At 36.1% G+C, this 23,926-nt stretch overlaps 1 protein-coding gene across 3 annotated transcripts in view; it reads left to right on the plus strand.

The window, feature by feature from the left end:
* Nucleotides 1-3,825: 3,825 nt before the first annotated feature.
* The window catches only part of tmeff2a (transmembrane protein with EGF-like and two follistatin-like domains 2a), a 748,263-nt gene continuing 728,162 nt past the window's right edge, over nt 3,826-23,926 (plus strand). Inside the window, exon 1 of one of the 3 annotated variants that reach the window (XM_051930531.1) lies at nt 3,826-4,446. In XM_051930531.1, coding sequence (XP_051786491.1) covers nt 4,275-4,446 — 172 coding nt within the window. In that variant the 5' untranslated portion in view covers nt 3,826-4,274. The remainder of the gene's footprint in view (nt 4,447-23,926) is intronic. The other 2 variants (XM_051930530.1, XM_028807628.2) reach the window with 2 other exon arrangements.

Genomic DNA, 23,926 nt, shown 5'->3' on the forward strand with positions numbered 1-23,926 from the left:
GTAACAGAAGTTTGACTGTACCAGGCTACAAGGCACAGTTGAATGAGACTTCACATTACAAAGTGTCTGCTTCAACAGTTCAGGGAAGACTTTAGGAAGCTGGGTTGATGGGTGGTGTAGCAGTTAATCAACTTTTATTAAGGCAACAAGGCACTGTTAAGAAGCTTCCTTGGACTAAAACATACACAAGTTGAACTGCTACAGAATGGGAAAGGTATTGCGGACCTATGAATCCAAATTTAGAAATTTTCAGTTCATCACAAACAATTTATGTATGTCACTAGTTTGGTCAGAGAATGAATTTAGGATGTATGAAAGCAAAAATTAAGGAAGGACAAGGTAGAATTATTGTTTGAGAGTATTTCACTGACTCTTGAGTTGGTAATCTGCACCCAGTAATTGGAATTCTGTAAAATAAGAGCTACCATATTCTGCTCCAAATGCATACCATTCTCTCTCTGGCATAAGCTTTTCTGGGCAGCCTTTTGTACTGCAGAAGAACAATGACTTTATGCAAGTTATATCCAAACTCCATCAGAACTATCTGAAGAAGAAGGAGGACAACTTAAAGTAATGACAGGGCCTCTGCATTCACCTGACTTTGGCCCCAGTGAGCTGTTTTGGGATGAAATTTACAGAAAGACCAAGGCTAAACAGCCAATGTAAATCATTTGTGGGCACTTACCCACCAGTGCTGGAGTGAACTTTCAGAAAAATACTTTTGAGACTTTAATTAATAGAATGCCCAGAGTTTGTTCAGCTGTTTTCACCATAAAACGTTCCTGTTTGATGAGTTTTAAAAGTTAGTAATTTTATTACATACCTGGTGTCAGTCATTTCTTTAATATTCCTCCTTAGTAAATTGCCATGTTTTGTTTTGTATGTGATTTTAAAAGTCTAATAAAACATTACAAACTCCAAGTATTCAAACCCTTTTGTACAGCATTCTGTATATAGTGTAGCAAAGAAGACCTTGCTCAGGTGTCTGCAGACTATTATCCTCGCTATTATCCAATGGCAAGGCTTTGGTAAGTATCACCTCACAATGCTGGGAAAAGTGAACCAGATGATGATGCCTCTGACCTCAAGTGAGCAGTGTGAAGTGGAGCTGGGTAGCATGAATGTGTAAGCAGTGGGTGAGGTATGAGAGCACATAGAGTTGCATAGAAGCTATTGAAGATTGAGCACCAGCAGTGGCAAGGAGATAGCAGAATAATCAACAGTCCTTTAAGCACCACCTTGTGTGGTGTCTAAGTGCTGAATACATTCCTCTGTGTGTTTGTGTGTACATACTGTGGAATGTAATAAATAACTTTAGCACTGTGCATAGCAACTGCTGAGTGTCTCTGTGGAGTTTGTATATTCTCTCCATCTCCACAGTGGTTCTCTCCAGGTACCCCAGTTTTCTTCCTCATTCTAAGGGTGAGCACATTACATAACTGTCAACTCTAAACTGACCCACCGTGACTGAGTGTGGGTGTACATATGAGTGAGTGATGGGCTGGAAGGTGTATAGAGATCTTAACTGAATAAATGGTCAGTATATATACAGTAAATTTATAAAGCATAATCAAGATGGGCTGATGTGATTAAATTAATTAAAGAAGAATGACAAATATTGCATCTGCAAGAATCAACTTACTCTCAAAAATATTTCTTAACATTTTTTCTTCCTTTGCTTTGTATTGTTTTCAAAAATGAAAAAAAAAAAAACAAAAATGAAATCCATCTCTTTTTTTTAACTAAGTAAGTGTTAAGTGAACATTGTGTGAAGTTGACTTTGCAATTTGTCAGTAAAAACATTATCATACAGTATAGTGTACCGAAATGTGAATGGATTTTCATTCTGGGAGAGAAATTTTATTTAGCAATTATAGCAAAACATTAAAATAAAAGTTATGAAAATATTCAGTTTGAACACTTCTTGTCTATCATCGTACTGTGGATGAAAAATATCAGTTAATGGAAGTGCTAACTTAAGGAAAACTTTTGATGAGTAGATGACCTTTCAGCTGAATACAGCTGACCAGTTTCCTAGTTCACCAACTGTTAATGCTTCCCAAATTACACTGGAGTTGATATTTAAAGGCCCCCAAGGCTCTACTTTCAGTTGCTGTGCTAAGTTACTTGCACTGTTTATCTATATTTTTAGTGATTAAATATTTTCTAACATTTTTGTAAAATTTGTCCTTAAACAATGGGTGCCCATGTTTATAGGCTGAACCACATATTTTAATGGAGCCGCTGCCATCAAACTTACTTTTTTCACTGCATAAATGTATACAGTATATGGCTGTCATGGCTCTTCAATGTCTGTTTGCTTAAACTAAAAAGATTCTGTATCTTTCACAATCTACGTCCATAGCATATTTTCCACCCTTCATTAAAGAACAGTAAATCAAACGGCACAAAAATATTTGTTTATTGTATGAGACTGAAACATTCACCTTTACATACACAATTACTTGAATTTTCACAGCATATGTACTGTAGATCATCTACTGTAAATCTAGTCAGTATCTACTAGACTTTGCAAAGTTGTGCCTAATATATCTTATTTGTCAAACGGTTTTCAATAGTGCACATTTAAATTCTATTACAATGTATAATTTAACAATGGGACCCTGACTTGGAAAATGGATATAAAATGGAAAGATGCCTTTTTGAGTCCTTTGACAGCATTCTTTCCACTTCAGTTTTAAGTAGCCCTCCTCTCTCTTCAATAAAGACAGGCACTGAGTGTGGGCTAACTCACTCAATAGTATGGCTTAATAACTGCAAAGGGGGAATTGGTCATTTCTGGTGAAATATCACACATCAGGATTAAAGAAGAGTAATTTAAAACCAGAAGTAAGGCATCAAACAAAACCGAAATCTGCTTCAGAAATCACAAATTGTTGCTTTATTAGTGGATACCTAAGTAGGATTTTCCACTTCGGGAACGGTGCGTTTCATATTTAAAAGCCACAAATATACATTTGTAATTATAATTTGGAGCTAAAATCAGAAGCAGTTAAAAATAGACTCTCAAGGAAAAGGAACAGAAAGTGTTTTTTATCCTTATTTAGTATACAGTACATGTTATATGAAGAGTTATCTCCTACATTTCCCTTAAACGTAAACGACATTTCACAATTATTGAACTATATAAAGAGATGCGCACATACGGGAATAACGAAGCAAATTCGCCTAGGGATATGGGCATAATTGAATGTGTGCCTTTTAACGAGCACAAATTAGTCTTGCAAGACTGTGATACCTACGCAGTGAAATGGAAATGACTAACTGTTAATTCGCAGGCGCGTCTCGCCAAATAATCAATCGGTGCTTTTAGCCCAGAAGTCATACCCCAGTGTAATTCTAATTGGTCTAATGCGAAAACACACGAAAATAAACACACACTAACACTGGAGACGTAACGGAACAAGTGCGGTTAAGTTGAGTATAGAGATGCACTAAATGAATACCTGAAGAAAAATGATACGACTGATGCATTTTATAAAACTGATTATTGCTTTGTTATACTATAGCCTTTTGCTTTAAAGTGGACCGATGGCAATTCTGGGAATGAACGCCCCTAGCTGGCAAGCTCTCTCTTGCCTTTACGTTCCCCAAAAATGAAAGACTGTCACAGAGAATGTGGAGCGCTCAGCATTCACAGAAACCTGAATCCGCTTCGGCCAATCACCAGATTGCTTTCCTGGCATGCGTCCACCCTCTTCACACGAAGATGCACGCACACACACACACTCGGGCACGCGCTTGCCCACCGATAAGCAATTCCTCTAACCACCCCCCTCCCCGGTCATGTGACATTAACCAGGCTGGAAACCTGCTGCTTGAGCTACGATGAATCAGACTAGGCGAGATTCAGTGCAAGGGGCAGACGGCTGCGTATATTACCAACTTGCTGCCCGAGCAGATAATCGGCGTACGTAGTGGAGTCCCGTGGAGGAGCCTATTGCAACATTCAGTCTGCCTTTGGATTTACTAATACATGTGTGATTTCTGAATAATTGCATCCTTTCCAACTCCACCACATCCTGATCACCTATTAAAAATCGTCCCGGATCCCCACTCCTCTTTTCCCAACCCTCGCCCTTTTTACCCAGCCTGCCATCCTAAAACCTCTGACGGATAATTTCTTAATGGGGCTCGGAAGATGCTGTTTTTTCAGCCGGAGATCATCCAGCTGTTAGTGTTGGAGTTGCTGCTACATGTCTTCGATTTTTGCCTGCGCCGCTTTAATTTTGGTGGGTGGACGCTGATTTGAAATGGGATTCGTAACAACAGTGGTGCTGAAGCCAGGACAGCGCTGCGGAGCATTGGGTGATTGGCTTTTAATATCGATGGTAACGTTTATGGCAACCTTACCTGTGCAGCAACTTTGCGCTTTCCCTACCTCCCTCAGCGACTGCCAAACACCCACAGGATGGAACTGCTCTGGTAAGTAGCACGAGATGTCTACAGATGAGTTTATGGCATAGTACAGTGGAACGTCAACTGAAAGTCTCACTTGCCTGTACTGTGTTGTACTTTTTGACTCCACCAATGCATCATAATGAGATTAGTTGTTTTGCAGAGAAAAATATAGATTAATTTTTTTTTTTTGATGATAATGATGATGATTCCGTGACTTTGTGCTTATCATAGGTGATACTACAAAACAGCCTCCACTATCTCAGATTTTTCAATTTTGGAACGTGCAGTAAAACAAAATTCACTCAGGATTCTAGCAACCTTTGTTCAAAATATTCACTCCAAGTCTTGAGACGCACAGACAGCCACTGGACTTCTCGTTGGTTACACCTGCCAGAAGTTTAAATGGAAGGTCGCGCAAAACATGACATACAGGCAGAACAGAGAACATAAAGTTATAAATCGATATTTTATTAGCAGGTGAATTTCCCTTTGACGCTACTTAAACGATCATTTTTACAGACTTGTTTTATGATGCGCCGACTACGCATAACGGAAAGTACATTGTATTTCTGTTTAAACGGTATACGTGGGTGACAGAGAGGTGGTTTTGCAAATTTTGCGATTGGTCGCATATTAGCCTTTACTGATGTGTCCCTTAAGTTTTGTAATTATACTGTATATCTCAAACATTAAAACGCTAATATCCGCATGACAGAAATTCAGCCAGCAAGTGAAAGAAAATTAGCAGACGCACCTACTTTGTGTATCGAAGTCCGGCACAGCTGCTGTTTTGAACACATGCATTGCGCTGTTTCTATGATTTTAAATATAGATTGTACGTGTGTGTAGACGGCAAACTTTACCTGTAAATAATTTGGAAGTCATTCTTACAGTCATTATTTGCTCCCAGTATACAGTAATTTGCAACAGCGACAAAACGAGATCCTGTCCGGCAATGCTACAAATTAACCATTGGCTGTAGTTTCCTCAGGCTTCCTATAAAACTATACACAATCCTGCCTCCGTTTAGTGAAACTGAAACTGGCAGACTGACGGCGCTCTTTGGTGCTTTGATTTTGTTAGTCGTCTTCCATGATCTTTGCCACTGTTTGAGAACAAAGTGTATGCGTTTATTTATGTTAAACTAGACATAACGTTCTTATTGGGTGCTCGACCGTCTAATCTTAAAGAAGTAATTAACGGAATGTGTCAGACGCAGTTTCACGTGATAGAAATATTTTGGCTAGACTTTTATTTTTGGCCCAGCCTAAATCATTGAGTTACTTGAATTTTTGACGGTATGTGGTTGTCATTATTGCATAAAAATTGGACGTATATTTGTGTAATACAACGTATTAGTTTGCCTTCCAACCCTGGCTACTCTCTTTTTGCCCAACATGGGCAGAAAGGCGTAGCTCTGGAAAAAAAGGCATTTATAACAGCCTTGCACGATTCGGTGAAGCATAAGTAATATGGAATCTGATCGTTTACTGCAAGAAACGACCTGCACGAAATTAATCAGCTTTATATGGTGACTGGAAGATGTCTTCAGTTATTCAAAAATGCATCAACAAACTACTATGCTACAAGTAAAGGGGGCCGCGCTTGCGATCCATTGGGACGTATGAGTACATTTTACGTCCTTCTTGCTTTAGAAAATATTCAAGATTTAAAAAAAAACCCAAAAAACCTTGATTACTTTATTTTAAAGACAGCTCTCTTTTCCACCTTTTGGCATTGTGTTGAGAGCTTCTGGAAACACTAAAGCCGGTAATTCGATGCACATCCCCGTGATCCGCACTCAAAGTAGGCATTATAAAAACACTGAAATATGCATGAGTTCAAACAGACCTTTTAGCTATTTTATCAAAGACGAGGACGAAAAGCTAGCTGAGAACGGCGCGTGCGTGTGTGTTGTGTCTATATAATAGTGTCGGCAATTTACAAGTATCTCCTTCACGTGTATAGATGGCTATATATTGTATTTAAATATGTATTTAAACCTACAATACACGCATGTGTATTATGCTGTAAATAGTCATACAAGTCTATAACACCAAAATACACCTGACCCTTTCTGAATATATATATATATATATTTGTGTACAAAATACAGTATGTATTTGTGCGTGTATATACAGTATCTATGTATATAAGGAATATACAGGACATACATGTGTCAAGTGCATACATATAGTGTGTGTGTGTGTGTGTGTGAGTGAGAGAGAGAGAGAGAGAGAGTGTATTTATAGACACACAAATATGCATAAGTAGTTTCATTTTGGTCTCTCATCTCGCTGGTCTCTCATCTGGAAAAATGCCAGAACACTATGGATCGCTAGTTACCTGTGTAATTCAATTACAGACAACTCTCCTAGTTAATATTTTATGCGTGTCAACTTGTTTTATTGAATTATTCATTTACATATTGAAACTGAATTAACTTGGCGTATTTTCCCTTCTTTCTTGTTTAAATGCTTTTCTGCCCTGCCCATTCAAATTCAAGCATAAATAGCTTTAATGACTACACCCCCACTTTTTCTTAGAGATGTATTAAGTGGAAAATGTTGTCTTATATAATCTTACAGCATTACAAGAGCAATGGGTGCCCCCAAATTGAACTGTTTTCGATGGGAATAACAAAAACAGATAGGGAAGATTTAGTAGACGAAGGTAGATTTAAATGCAGTGTGCAGTCAGTGGCCCCCTCTGGCAAAACGTACATATTTTAGGCAAGTTCCTTTTGCAGATTCTTTGTTTTTTTAATGTTGGGGCAGCAAATCACATTCATATCTGCTGAATGAAAAGATTTTGAAAGAAATATATATATATACAGCTTGTGTAATGAGTATAAATGGTTTCTATTAAAACCCTAATTGCGTTTGTGCATGCATTTATGAATATTTGGTCATTAAATAAGTAGCCTACAGTAAACTGAAATTCTATGTAGGCTAGAAAAGTTAGCTTATCAGATAAAATGCAAGAAACACGAATTTGCAATTTCATTTAAAAATAGTTCATTTATTTTTATTCCTACATAAAATGATGTTGACAGTTTTATCTACAAATATTCATTTAAGTGATGTATTTATATATTATACACACACACACACACACACACACACACACATATATATATATATATATATATATATATATATATTTATATAAGTGTCATGTTAAACCTGTTTATAGTTAAGCCTGTTAAACATTTATAGTCAGTATGCAATACATATACATGTGTATATATATATACATACGTATACATATATACATACATATACTGTACATATATACATATATATACACACACACACACAAACATACTCTCTTCGTCTCTGTATATATACAAACACATGTATTTACACAAACTTAATTTTCTATAGCATCTTTCTATTATGAGTATCATTCCTAAGTGCTTTGCAAATGCAGATTTGTAAATTTTTACATACTGAACAAACGCTTTATCCATTACTTTAATAATTTACTTATTCAGCTTAAACACCCTGTTAAAATAAAAATTCAAATCCATTGTGATAATAAGAATTACATATAAGCATTACAGTTGTTCTGTTATCAGAGCTAACCAGATAAAATGAAAAAGGAAATAAAGAAGTATAAACTCTCATGTCAGATGACCATTATTTGAGAAACAATTTAAAGACTAAACTATGAATTGTGTTTCTCAGGGAGAAACTAGGAGTAGACCTCCAGTAATGGAACCAGCATGAATTACCATTTCATAAATTAAATCATTTCATTATATTAGAAACATTACAAAAGAATTTGACAATAAAAGAAAAGGGAAATGAAAGTATTAACTATATTATACTATATAAAATCCAACAAACATCGTTATAGTGCAGCGTATGTACATATTTGTATATATGTTTCAAAACTGTTACACCTTTTTGTGTTATTTTTTATTCTTATGTTTGCCTCATACTTGTACTTTGTCATCAAAGTCTACGTAATTTATACTTCATTACTCAGTTTATTTGTGCCACAGACAGTCAAAAGTAAGAAAGAACAAAGAAATGATTGTAACTGTGAATTTACTACATCCATCCATCCATTATCCAACCCGCTATATCCTAACTACAGGGTCACGGGGGTCTGCTGGAGCCAATCCCAGCCAACACTGGGCGCATTTGATATTACATTGGTATACTTCCAGATTTGGTCTTCTCAAATAAGTGTATATACTTTAAGTAAGATTAAATGATTATTTAATGCAATTGTTCACATTGTTTTTATAAAAAAGGAAATTTAGGATACATACATATGTTGCATGTTGATTACACATTCAAGTAAGATTCTATGGTAAACAGTACACATTATCATAGTACTACTACTACTCCACATGACAAATAGGATAAAAGTGCAACTTTTTAACATGATTCTGAAAAATGAATTAAATGTCATGTCATGTCTAACAAAAAAATATATAAATTTTGCTTCAGATTTCATTTTCTTTGCCAGCTTCTGCTAAATGACAACAGAATCTGTTACAAAATACAGTAGCAATAGTGTATAAGGCTTACATTTTGCCTTTTAGTTAAATCATGGCATACATCTTAAAGAGAGGAGATATGTATTTTTCTTGTAAATGATTTCTGAAATGTTTTTTTTTTAAAACAAAAGTTATAGGAGTCATGCTAATTCACTGAGCAATGTAATTAAAAGTGAAAATTTCTTGATAGATAACAATGCAATATATCAAGCTTCAAAATACTGTATAACAGTAATAAACAGGAGTTGTGTGAATTGTACACACCATAAAACAGTAATGATACAAAACAAAAAGTAAAATGAGAGTATGACAACATAAAATAGAGTGATTATTATTACTGTAATTTACTCCATACACAAATAGCAGTTGCTTACATTTTATGTAATCAATTTACAAGTGACACATCCATTAGAGTTTCATTCCTTGTGTTTGTAAACATCTCAGAAAATGTAGGTATAGTAAATTAATATGTAGGGTGGAATGTCAGTGAGTGAAATGTTTCCTTTTAAAGTTATTAAGTCTGCAAGGCTTACATGGCATCAGGGGTGTTATAAAAATAAAGGCTGCACTTACAAAGACTAAACTTCTGCTCTGAAAACTGATGACCACTAGAGGTTTCACTCATGCCTGCAGGACAAATATGCTCCATGTCAATGACTAAGTTAAAATTTCTTAGGTCCTGGTAGATTAAAGAATTCAATCACATGGAAATATAAGAGTAACAAATAAGTCAAACTCTTTTACTATTAATGACATTACAAAATCCAAATCCCTCTTCATGTTGACATTTTCTTTATGTGCACCTCTCATTCTTTAAAGAACTTTCATTTTCCAAGAATTCTTTACAAATATTCTTTCCTCATGGTAGTCTTAGTTTTAAAAATTGTTTACATATACAAATATACAAAATTTTAGGAATTTGAAATTCTGGCTGTTCTCTTGTAGTGAAAAGTCAAGGAAAATGACACCTTTTATTGGCTAACTAAAAATATTACAATATGCAGGCAATATGCAAGCTTTTGAGGCAACTCAGGCCCCTTCTTCTTGATTTTAAACTGCTTATTTTTTGGTGCTACTAGTCATTTTAATAGATAAATGTCTTTATAAAAGGCAGTGTGGCTGTACTTTGTATAGTGTTGATGCTGGCTTGTCCCATTTCAGTGATTTCCTATCTTATGTATTCATGTCATTCTCATTCTAGTGACTTGAAATTACAGAGTATGAACAAAACTAGGGGGCTCCGCCCCCTGCTCGCTTTGCGCGCCAACCCCTGGTCTTAGGTAACCCGAAATAGATTTGAAAGAGATTATTGTCTGTCTTGGTAATTGTTACATATGTATCATGTTCACCGTCATGACATCTGTAGGTCTATGTAATATATGTAAATGACAATAGCAGTGTAATTGTTATGTTATGTAAGTATTGAGTGTCTTTGAGTTTGCGCAGATCTATGTATGAGATATATTGGAGTGTAAAGGTGTAGATGACGTACAAAGGATATCTTCATACACCACATTTGTAGTAAAGATGGCGTGTTGTCCTTGAATGAGTTTTCCTTGGAATGGAGTTATTATAATCTTGATGTTAACGTTACATGCATGCCGAACTCTTGAGAAGGCCACATAAAGTTGTCCATGTCTAAATACAGGCTCAGAGAGGTAAAGGCCGACTCTGTCCATGGTCTGTCCTTGGGATTTGTTGATTAGGTATACGTTGTTTACTGTTAGTAATATGGATAATTGCACTTACTGTTCAAATTACCTATTTCCGTTAGTTGAACTCTTTCGTTTCTGAGCCGTGGCTCCTTCGCTTGCGGTGCATAGGCGCATGCGCCTTCCGTACTATCTCGTGTTCGACTATGCTGTGTTTTGTGGACGTTTGGGGACTCCGTACGTTCTCTGGTTTGACTGTGGGGCGGGACGCGTGGCTCCTTCGCTTACGGTGTATAGGCGCATGTGTCCTCCGTACTATCTCGGGTTTGACTATGCTGTGTTTTGTGGACGTTTGGGGACTCCGTACTTTCTCTGGTTTGACTGTGGGGCAGGACGCCGAAGCCTGCTCTGTTTGTGTTTTCTGTGAGTACTTATAGTATTGTATTACTGTAATGTGATTCACATATGCTGTGGAGTCCGGATCTTTGGGGCTTCTGTACTATCTCGGGTTTTTGCTTGCGGTGCTTTCGAAGCGCGTTGTAGGCGCCTGCACCTTCCGTACTATGTTGGGTTTGACTATGCTGTGTAGTGTGGATGTGTAGGGTTCTGTACTCTCTTGAGAGGGCTACATACAGTTGTCCATGTGTAAACTCTGTGTTATTTGAGAACCGCGTTGTAGGCGCCTGCGTTCATTGTGTTCATCCAGGCGGGCTCGTGTTTGTATCTCCGTCAGTCGAGCTCTTTCTTTCTGGAGCCGTGCCTACTTTGCTTGCGGCATTTCAGACGCGCGTTGTAGGTGCCTGCGTTCATTGATTCTATCCAGGCGGGCTCGTGGTTTACCATTCTCAGTTAGCCTGTGTTTTCTGTGGTTGTACTGTTAATATTGTATTACTGTAATGTGCTGAATATTGTATTACTGTAATGTGATTCACATATGTTGTGGAGTCCGGATCTGTGGGGTTTCTGTACTATCTCGTGTTTATGCTTGCGGTGTGTTAGAAGCAAGTGGACCATGCTGTGTAGTGTGGACATTTAGTTCAGAAGCGCGTTGTAGGCGCCTGCGCCTTTCGTACTTTCCCGCGCCTTCCATACTATCTTTGTGGACCTTTGGGGCTTCCGTAGCCTCTTCCGTTTGACTCTGGGGTGCAGCACAGAATCCTCTTTTTTGTGTGACTGTGTCGTTAGTCGTTAGCTATGGGTGCATTGTTGCTTCATTTCTTATTTACGTTAGTTGAGCTTTTTCGTTTTTGAGCCTTGACTCCTTCGTTCGCGGTGGATCAGACTTTGCTTGCGGTTTAAGAGACGCGCGCTGTAGGCACCTGCGCACTATGTCTCCTGCGTCCATCGCCGTGTACCTGGGTCCGTGCCTTCCGGTTTACCATTCTCGTTTAGTAATAGGGATAATGGAAACACCTAACAATATTTCAATTGCAATGATCTAATAAGAAGTAAGCTGTAAATTTTCTTTGGAACAACTTCATTGCTTCTTGAAATGCTGTCATACAAGCCCTGAAGTGTGTGCAGTGGGATATTACACAATTATTCAAGAAGAAAGAGATAAAGAAAGTGGAAATCAACTTCAACTTCTGAGTTTCCCCATATAGGAGGAATCCGTGGGGGGAGTCAGAGTTCATCTTGGTGTTAATTAAAAATATGAACCCACAAACTCTTGAAATTGTTTAGCAGGTTGTATGGGAACATTATTCATCTAGAATAATGGAACAACCAGTGTTTGCAATATATAGGTTGTCCTGGTTCTGTAAAATGGTCTTACCTTTCTTGCTCATTATATAACTGTGCAAAAAAATCATCAAATCTAATTATTACCATGAGATAGCTGGTTATACCATTTTGGATCTCCCACCATGTTCAACAGTTGACTCAGACATTGTGGGTTGAAGGCATTATTTTTGCTTTTCTATATATAAACTGATTTTAATGTAGGAAATTAATTGGAAGATGATACGTCAGCTCATATTACTTATTCATAACACATGGGTCCATATTTTATTTTCCTTACAACATATCTTTATGTAGTATGTTGGCTTAGGATACAAACACTTTGTTAAGTATAGTTTTTGTTTAGACTAGGTTATTTTAGTAATAATTTTGTTATCAGTTGTGATGCATATTTTCATTGGTTACTATCCTTGTCGTTTGAGCTTGAACTTGCAACCACTGTATCTTTTTGTAGGTGAAGTTGGTATATATTTGATGCATGCTACTATTATTTTAATGCCCTCCAAAACTGAAAAGTATGCCTTTTTGCGATCAGTGCACCTGGATTTTTGGCACTGATTGTTTGTCCCATTTCTTACTCTTTTAATAGCCACATGTTGCTTTGAAAGCTCAAATATAATACTGGTAATTGTCAGTCCTCTTTTATTGCTAACCCATTCTACTAATTTGCCATCAACCCTAGCACAACTCACCTTTCCAACTTTGTAACTGTTGATTTATCCATCCATCCATTTTCCAATCCGCTGTTGATTTAATTAACTTCAAATGCAATTTTTTTTCATGTGTGGTGTTTGTTACTTTGCCAACCTGCTGTAGATTGCTTTAAAATTAAAGCTCTACTGCTATTTATGAATAAACTCCATAAGGGAATGGTGTCATGTATCTTGTTGAGCACATATGTAATTATTGAAGGCTGAAGCAAACCATAAAGTTAACAAACAGAACCTGTATATAAATTTTAACTTGTAGACATCTGAAGCATCCACTCCATTTTCTTAAACTTTTTTTTTAAAGAAGGAACAAAAAACAATCAGTATGTTTTTCTTTATAAAATGACTGAAGGCCAAGCTATTTTGCCATTAAAATAAACTCTTTATGTCTTTTGATTAGAAACAGTATTTGTTTTCTAGCAGCAGACTTGGTAAGGAAATATTTTTGAGGCCTTCCTCCAGCTTTAATCATGTCTGCTCAGACCAGGCATCGCTGGAAACTAAACTGTTGCAATTTCAGCATCAATGAAGAAAAATGTCATATCCACTAAGAAGAATGATTTTGGTTTCAGTTATCTAAAGGGATAAACAAGTGTCTGGCATTCACAGCAACCAGGGTCCTCGGTATGTTCACAAGAATTGCATTTATTTGCATTTTTAAGCCAACTGCAGGAATTATTTGAGTTGGCAGAATAACTCCTTTGAGTTGCTACCACATTTGTCACAACTAGCCTACATAAAAAAGATTTGTGAAACATGTCGCTAATGTGATAGTCGGGCCATCATCATAAAAGAATGAACTTCTTCTAGGCACCATTTAAGTAGCAGCCTGAAGCTGTGTGTACTCTTTCTGTTTTTTTTGTAGTTTTTGATATATATTTTAACAATTATTATTGTTAAAATTAGATGTGCTCTGGAATTTGCCTTGTCACTATAAATGTATAAATGGATTTAAAATTGATGATATTCTGCTTTTATTACAAACCCAAATACTGGCTCATCTCAAATGCCTTTCAGACAAACTGCAAACTTGGGAGAAGTTACAGGGAGAACAAAGAGGATCTAAAGGCTGCCTTATGTCTGTGACATCTGACAATGTAATAAAGACTGACGAACATGAAGTGTCATATATTAAATATTCCCATAGTAAGCTGATAGCGCTGTAATCACTAGTGCATAAGGAAATCTGTTACACCTTAAAGGAAGAGCTTTTCATCCAAAGTTGGAAAAGATGAAGTACTAGTCCAAATATGAAAATATGGTGGTAAAGTTTCAGAATTGTCCTGCATCCATATAATGAGGAATATTCAATCATTTTTGAACAAGGTGCATTAACAGTCACAGAGAGTCATGGCACATTCAGGTACTTTGGCATTTTGTATAATGTGGAGAACAGGCTTAAATTTCTTTTCTCAGGTGCTGTTTTATTGCTGGATGAATTTCATATGATATGATCAGACACAGTGGGAAAAGGTCAGGAAGGCGATTCGATAGCTTTGTGAATGAGCAATGGTGGAAAACAATACAATTAAAACTAAATCCAGACATTGAAATACTTTCTGTCAGAATTTGTCCATGTTACTACCTAGGAAGATAAGTTACATCACTTTGATTAATGTTTATATTCCTCCCTCTGGAGACAGGGACTCAGCTACTGAAATGATTTACCCTGTTAACCAGTGCTCTGATGATAAATCATTGCAGCCCTGAAATGGTAGTGACTTCAACCCGGGGAACTTTGGAAGGAACAATGACAAACTTCCATCGGTATGTGTCATGTTCTGTTTCTGGACAGAACAAACTGGACCTGCTTTATTTAAATGTTTAATTTCCTTAAATGTAAACCATTATGAGAACTGGGCAGATCTGAACACAGTCTTATTGCCACCTACATGTCTGCTTATTGGATGGTTACAGCTCTCTTATCATTATCCAAGCTAGAGGCTCTTGTGTGTGTTTGGGAAGTTGTTTATTATATTTTCCTTGAGTTTCTGTAAAGCCTTAATTTCTCCATGGAGACAAATGGATAGATAGATAGATAGATAGATAGATAGATAGATAGATAGATAGATAGATAGATAGATAGATAGATAGATAGATAGATAGATAGATAGATAGACAGATAGATAGATAGATAGATAGATAGATAGATAGATAGATAGATAGATAGATAGATAGATAGATAGATAGATAGATAGATAGATAGATAGATAGATAGATTTTCTCTCCATTTATCTCAGTTTAGTGTAATTTGGGCAATTTATTCAGGAAAACCAACCTTTATTTTTCGGGCCAGTTGTCGAGAAGGTGTAGAAAAGCAAAGACCTGACCTTTACTGTGTACATTATCAGGTTTATATTGTGTGTGCCACTGGCTGATGTCCTGCAGCAATCGACCCTATGACCTTGAACTAATGAGCATATACACACTGTAAAAAATGAACACCTCAGCCACTTGAGCCAAAGGAAAACATCTCTGTAAGCTGAGAAGCTACAGCTACACTTTTGCAGAGTAGTAAAGTCATGGCACTGCTCACAGTGATAGGTTTGCTCTTTATCTCTGCTACACTAATGTCTAAAAAAGTCATCATAGCAGTTATTTAGGTTAAGTCAATTTTTCGTCATCTCTACAGTAGAGACAAAGGTCAGCCCTTACTACGGGTCTATACATTGTTCACAGGTCAGTCCATTGAACCCTGCTGCTAGCCCAAGTTTGCATCAGTATGTCTTTCATAATATTAACGGATCTCATGGCTTAATAAGCTGACTTTTTTCTGTTTCTGTTATTTTACAGCCAGTAATGTATTAGAGATTTCTTCTATTAACTAACATGTAAGGATTTGTATTTTTTTTTGCAGTTGCTTTAAAGACCTAAAAGTCTCTGTTATTGTTTGCTTTTTTAGTTTATTTATTCAATTGAATTTGATCATTTAATTGCTACTTGATACTGCAGACATGAGCGCAAATTAATGTTAAATGGGAACAGCTACTGTATTTCATTTCCACCTGTGTACTCACTAGTGAGCACAGGTTAAACATCCATAACATTTAAACAATACATGCAGCAGCAAAGTCTTATAATGCAAGAAAATTAAAGCTTATTCCTTTCTGTATAACTGTATAACATACAAATGCTTGCTGCCCTCCACTTAATTTTACCAAATGAAGTTTGTAAGTTTTGAATTGACAAGAAGGAAGGTTACTGTGAAATAACAACTAGATTAGTTAAGGAAAAAGTCCAGTTAAAAGCAGATATTGGGAAGAATGAACTGCTGCCACCACTGCAGTTATTCTTATTCCAAATGCATATGAGAAATATGAGCCTTGATGCAATTTCAATTTTTCTGGGGGCACTGAATACTTACTAGTTTAAGTGCAGTCCACGTTTGGAAAAGGGATGTAGTAGTAATTGCAATGTTTTTATATTTGGATCAATCAAGCTATATTTTTTATGTGTACTGCTATTAACAGCATGTAAAATCTCAAGTTGCTTTACTGCACAAGCACAATTACAGTACTGTTTCAACTATGCTGAGCAAACATGATAATAAAATCATCATAGCTGATATATATTGAAAAATATAGCACAAAAAATCCCACAATTGTTAAACAAAAATTATTATTGTAAAACCTACAACAACGTCCTTTTAGTCACCTTCACTCTCATCGAGCTGCAATACACTTGTCCCAGCGCTATCCCATTCCTCTTAACATTGTCTGTATTTGCTTTTTGTTATCATGTCTAGAGTCTCCAGTGTTTTTTTTTTTTTACTATATTTCTTCCATGGTAGAAAATCTTCTTTCCTTCAGTCTCAGGAAGTGAGATCTGATGATTACTGAGTGTGTGAAGCAACAACCACAAAAACTGATTGACTGAAAACGTAGTGCTTGCAGATATGTGGTCATGGTGCAAAATGCATTTTTGGGTGTGCCACTTTTTCCTGATGCTTTCTTGTAAATGTCTGAGTGGTTCACTATAATTCTACTGATGAACAATCTGCTAACAGGGAACAAACTTTGGTCTGGAAAAGTACAATTACTGAGATCACCTGCATGATTGTAGAATAAATGGAAAAAATGCACCCGATGAACTCAGCACGATCTATAGTTTGTACATATGTTATAAGAAAATCTAAGCACTGAAAGAAGACATTAAATGTATTTTCAAACAGCTGAAATTATTATTTTGTGCAGATTTCTGGCAAAAAGAAATATTGTTGATACTGTATTTCCTTCAGCAGGTTTGGGTTGCTGAACTGTAAAAACATAATTAACATTATTGTTTGGAAGTATAAATTTGCAGTTTGTGACTGTAGATGTAATATATAGAAAATTGTCATAATACAGTGAAGCTAGTGTAAAGATCTAAAGTACAGTAGTACAAAGTCTGTGTAAGTCTATGGTGCAGTGAGCTGTATTGCAAAACACAACATTTTGTTACATCATCACATACATTTCTGCAAAAATGACAACTGTTAGGCATGTATGTGTTTTTCTAGGTTGAGCAGGTTACTGATTGTTGGATTACAATAAACTGTAGGTCTGCTTAATGGTCACTTTTGTGAAGTTCTGACTCACAGTTCACTTGAGTCTGCCCTGTCTATTGGGTAGTTTGAGAAAGCACTATTAACATTGCCTAAATGTTCGCAAAGAAGTTGAAATGCAAGATGTAATGATATTTCAGTTCATCACCATAGGATAATATTATGAGAAAACACCATTTAAATTTTTTTGCAATGTGGAATAAAGGAAAATCATTATTTGTGAATGATTGTAGTATATTCTAATATGTTCAACTGTACAATTAAAAGAAGGTATGTTTAATTTTTTTATGTGAATACTTCATTTTCGTGTATTCTTAATATAACTAAGTAACAATTAAGAAACAAAATTACATAACAGTGCTTATAAAAAAGTATTGATTCCCTTGAAAGCGTTTTCATTTTGTTTTATACAACATTTAAACACAGTGCATTTAATTTGGCTTTTTCTTACACTGGTCAATGGAAAAATACTCTTTAAAGTCAAAGTGAAAACAGATCTCTGCAAAGCATTCAAAAGTAATTAAAAATATAAAACACAAAATAATTAAATAAGTATTCACCCCATTTAATATGACACACTTCAGTCTCTACTGGTGCAACCAATTGGTTTTAGAAGTCCCATAATTAGTTCAATGAATATCACCTGTCTGTAGTCGATCGGTTGTACTTGACTGTGGTATAAACGCACCTGTCTGAGGACGGCTCATCTTGATATGCATTATTATCATGGCCTAACCAACACAATGAAGACACAAAAGAACACCCCAAGCAATGCGATGGAAATGTGATTGATAAGCATAAGTCAGGGGATGAAGCAAAGACAATATCTAAGTCACTGAACATCCTTTGGAGTCCAGCTAAATCAATCATTAAGAAATGGAAAGTGTATGGCACATCTGTATATTTGCTTAGAGCATTTCCTCCACAAAAACTGAGTGGTCATGCACAAAAACTAGATTGGGAGGCCACCAAGACACCTGTGATAACTCTGAAGGAGATACAAGCTAAAGGCACTGCGACTGGAGAGACTGTACAATCACTAACCATTGGTAGAGGGCTTCACTAGTCGTAGCTTTACGGGAAAGTGGCAAAGAGAAAGACACTTGAGATGGGATGTCTTAGCTGGTGTTTGCCAGAAGTCACATGGAAGACAGCTCAATGAAAACTGAGGTTTGTGTCCATCACACTAAATTCCATGTTTGGTATAAGCAAAACACTGAACATCATCAAAAACACACATTCCCAATGTGAAGCATGGTGGTCGCAGCATCCTGCTTTGGGGATGCTTCTCTGTAGAGGGCCCTGGAAGCCTTGCGAGGGTAGAGGGTCAAATGAATTCAGCAAATTATGGGGAAATCCAAGAATAAAACCTAATGCAGTCTGCAAGAAACCTTTGCCTTGGGAGATTTGTTTTCCAGCAAGACAACAACCCCAAGTATAAATCCAAAGCTACACAGGCATGGCTTAAAAACAACATTGTTAATGTCCGGGAGTGTAATGGGAAAAAATAAATTGTAGTGTCCCGATTTTTCAAACGTGATAGAGACCTATGCACAGAGATTCATGGCTGTCATGGGTGCCGAATGTGCTTATACTAAATACCGACTGTTGTTTTTTTTTGTGGTGTTGGGGTTAATATTAATAAATCAATAATACATAAATAAATTCATTAATTTTGTTTTACATTTGCAATTAATTTGTATTGATTTTCAGAGACTTTGTGTTTTTCACTTTAACATTAAAGAATTGTTTTCTTTCTGTTGATCAAAATTACAATGTAATGAATATTTTTTAAAGGCACTGTATATTTAGAATGCATAAAACCATTAATATCAAAATAATGGAGTTTTGCTTGCATAAGTGCTGTCAGCATTCTGCTTACAGCTGACGCTCTTGTGAGATGGATAGGCAACAAAAAGACCTTCAAGAAGATGGCATACATAGTCGTACTTGCATGAGTGTCACTGCCATATCTTTGACTAGGCTTTGGATCTCTGAAACTGTGTGACCAATGAGCAAGTCAATTCACCTGCCTGTGTTTCATTTGGGAAAAAATACAATAGAGATTGAACCAATTACATTTTAAATTTTGTAAACCACTTTGGATAAAGGTATCACTCAAGTAATAATAAGTAGGAAGAATACTTAGCTTCTTCCCAGACATGTAGAAAAATGGAACGTGGGACAAATGGGAACCTGACTATTTGAGTTCTGTATTTATTTATTTTGTTGACTAGCCAGATTCCATTGTCACTTTTTCTTTGTTATTATTATATAAATTTTAAACCATATATTGTCTTGCAGTCACTTTTCACCGAAACTACTGTAAAATAACCTGAGATTAGATTAATAGCACAAAAAAGGTAAAGATAAAAATACCCTGTTCTTTTTTTGGTAACACAGTGTCTCATAATTATCATGAAAACAGAACATGGAAAGCATATTTTCCTGTCTGTATGTTGCAAGTTTCATTTTCTATATTTGGCCACCATACTGTGAGGTTTTATATTTGTCAAGGGCTAATAAATATAGCTGCACACATTGGGTACTGCTCTGCTTATAGATATTCTCCTGTTGTGTTTTTAAAGTCAAAAAATACACTATAGATTAAAAACAGCTGCTAAATTGGAAAAAGCTATTTTTTTATGTAATAGAATATGTAATAAGTTATTTTCTGTTTGGTAATATTACAATTTAATTAGTTTTTTTTTTAATGTTACATTTACTGCAAAATCAGAACTCATCACACAAGAATAATATAAACTTTGCCTCTGTTGGTTTTTCTTCTGTTCTGTCACATGCATTTGTAAAGTGCCCGTCAAGTTCTAGAAGGACTTACCTATATATTCCCTTCATGGAGGATAAGAGAGGTGATACAGTGGTGGCTACAATTAGGGTTCAACGCAGGACTGAGGGGTTGGAGCCATTAGATGTTACTGTGGCTGAATGGAAGGATTTCAGGGCTAGAGGGCTCTTGAAATAAATTTTACACTATTTCCTTTAGATAGTTTGATCTTACTGGCAGTGTTTGAAGATGTTACTTAAATTATATAATCTGTTTTACCCTAACGAATTGTGTGTTGAAGAAAGGCCTTAAATGAACTTACTGTAAGCTTTTTTCTTAGTAAAAACTCTGTATTCATTTGAAATTTTAGGTACTGATCTTTATCATGAATGGTGATCTGTTTAGTGTAGTATATTTGTGTTATAACTGTTATTTTCTTAAGTTTTTATTATGTTTTCTGTTCTCTTCTGGGTTAATGTTTGCATCTTTACTGGATTTTTTACCTCAGTAAATTAATTTCTGATATTCTTTTATTTCTGTGAGCCTTTGTATACAAGTATGACATTTTTCCTGCTATTTCGTGATGCCTTTTTGTTGCCCATTTTAGCTCTAGCCTGCTTGTTACTATGGCAGTATGTCCCATGATTCAATGTGAATGTGTGCCCCTGGAATCATCAACGTGATGGTATTTAGATTGTTGCATGTGATCCTGAATCATCTGAGATCTGGATTCAAAGAGCTTTACAAACTATTCACTTAGCTTGGTGTTTTCTAGTTATTGAGACACTACTTTGTTATTAGGAACTTTGAATTTTGATTAGTGTTTTGGGTTTGACAGCAGATTGTTTTAAACTGGTTATAATCTTAGCACATATTTCAAACCACATCTTATTCTCCCAGTCTTGTTAAAAAAACTGTTTTGTTCAAGATAGAACAGCTTCTAGTCCTGGACCTCTAAACGACAATGACCTATTTGCTCAGTCTTCATGAATGTCACTTTATCTTCAAGAAATTTGTTTGTTGACTGTTCATTTCCTTGAAACTCATAAGTGTGACAGGTTGTCATTACCAAAATTAAGAAGACAAATCACTTAATGAAGTAGGCCTGTCACTTGTATTGCATAAGCCACATGTATTAAAACTTACAGAATACTATTTTTATATGATTTCAGTGTCAGATGTGGATTAACATATGAAGTTCTGTTCAACGTTAACATTACATTATTTAATCTATTGCAGAGCATGGAAACTGTGGGCCCCATCTGGTCCAAAATACTGCATGGTTCGGTGTAGCTCATCCAGTGTGGAAGTAATGCTGGATGAGAGAAATGCACAAGCAGGAATCATGTGTAAACATGTTATTTTCTAATTCTATATTTCTCTTCAGACTTTCACCATGTGTGGCTAAATTCTCATTCCACAGTGTAGAGTTTTTTTTAAATTGAACTAGTCACTAATAAAGAAGCATAGCACTAGTATAGGTATACACTAGTAAGTGTATATTTAATCGCACTTGGTTTTATTTGAAAATATCAATGAAAAAATCTTTTGGTGTTATGCAATTATTTGGCAGTAAGCTGACCTGGGTTCGCTTCCCGGGTCCTCCCTGTGTGGAGTTTGCATGTTCTCCCCGTATCTACGTGGGTTTCCTCTGGATGTTCCGGTTTCCTCTCACAGTCCAAAGACATGCAGGTTAGGTGCATTGGAAATTCTAAATTGCCCCTAGTGTGTGCCTGGTGTGTGGGTGTGTGTGTGTGTGTGTGTCCTGCGGTGGGCTGGCACCCTGCCCGGGGTTTGATCCTACCTTGCGCCCTTTGCTGGCTGGGATTGGCTCCAGCAGACCACCATGACCCTGTGTCAGGATATAGCGGGTTTGATAATGACTGACTGACTGACAATTATTTTAATCAAACTGTGTCTACTTTATAACCAGAATACCCAATTGTAATATCATGGAAACATCCCTAATGAAGACTGTTTATTATCCAAAAATTAGACTAATTTTATTTCTGTAATTTATGTAGATTAAACAGTCATTTCTGCTCCATTATCTCAATATTTTTCAATAGTTGTAGTCACAGTTATATTTCAGGAAAAGGTCAACTGTAAGTTGTAGAAAAACAAACAAAAAAAGAGCACACCCTTTAATGAACAGAGCTATTAATGATTATACATTATAGTTAATATAAATATTAATTTCAAAGAGACAGAATTAGTCTAAATTAATTATACATAGCATTAAACCCCAAAGCTCACAAAACTTTAAACTGAATAAAAACTGAAACTCAAACTTCTTAATCACAGTTATAAATTCTAATGACCTAGGCTAGAACTTGACATCTTAATTCCAAAATTACATTATGTTTAGCCATGTAAACGGAAATGATCACCCAAATCTTTAAACCATAACTCCAAAAGCTATCATGAATCAGAACCTAACACGTAAAAGCCATGAAGTCGGGAATGCAACAATTGGAGTGAGCTTCTAGGAAGTGGACCACTAGGCAATGCTACAAAATACAATGTCTCACTGAGGGTCAAAGCCTCGCTTGTGTTAGGCCCCTGGTGACTACACCATCATTTGTAGCAGCACCCAAATAACTGATCAGCTCTCTAAGAATGGATTATAGACTGTTCTTAAAACTTAGTGGGAATTGTTTCTGTGTATAACAAATTCTACATAACTTTTCAGAAATTGCAAGGTACACTGAAACATCTCTTCCAAAGCTTGTAAGCCAGAATCAGAATGCTTAACTTCTTCCTACCATGGGCCTTGATAGGACTGTTGAAACATCTCAAATAGGTGTACAAGTACAAGTACTTAGCGGTCTACATAAGTGACAGGCTGGCTTTGTCTAGTAACTCAGAGGAACTACAGTATATAAGAAAGGGTAGAGAAGACTTTTTTCTAAGCAGACCATGTTCCTTTAATGTGGGTAGTGACATTCTTTACTTGTTCTATAACTCTGACAGATTGTGAAACTTTCTATGCTCTGGTGTGCTGGGCTAGTAACATCACATTAAGACAGGCCCACAAAATGTACAAGATAATTAAAAGGGCAGGCAGAACAATGGGATGGCTTCTCAACCCACTGGAGTTAATAACAAAGGAGAGAATTATTCAGCAGAAATGTGTTAAGAAACACTACTGAGACTCCTTCATACTAATAGCAATACGTATTTATGGTGCCCAACTGAGACTGCTCTTTTTATCTTTGGTCAAGTCAGAAGTTGCCTTTCTTTTTGTAACTCTGGTGTGTATTTGAAGGGAATTGTTCTTGCTTGTTATAAAATTTATTGAACTTCTGCGGAAAGCCAAATGTCCCCCTTTAGACGCATAAAGATAAATCTAGCTAAATGGGACAAAGAAAAAAAATTACATTTCAACCAGTGTGATTTTTTGGATGTGCATTTTATTTTGCCCTTGAAGTAGTTTACTTATGTTAGAATGTACTATATTGTTCCTTTTTCTGAGTGTGGCCATTAAACATAGTCTGCATCATTCTATTAAAATTCCTCATGTAAATTTCCTCAATTACATTGACAATCAGAGAATTCAAC

Source organism: Erpetoichthys calabaricus, chromosome 8, assembly GCF_900747795.2.
Source record: "Erpetoichthys calabaricus chromosome 8, fErpCal1.3, whole genome shotgun sequence".
Lineage (NCBI taxonomy): Eukaryota > Metazoa > Chordata > Cladistia > Polypteriformes > Polypteridae > Erpetoichthys > Erpetoichthys calabaricus.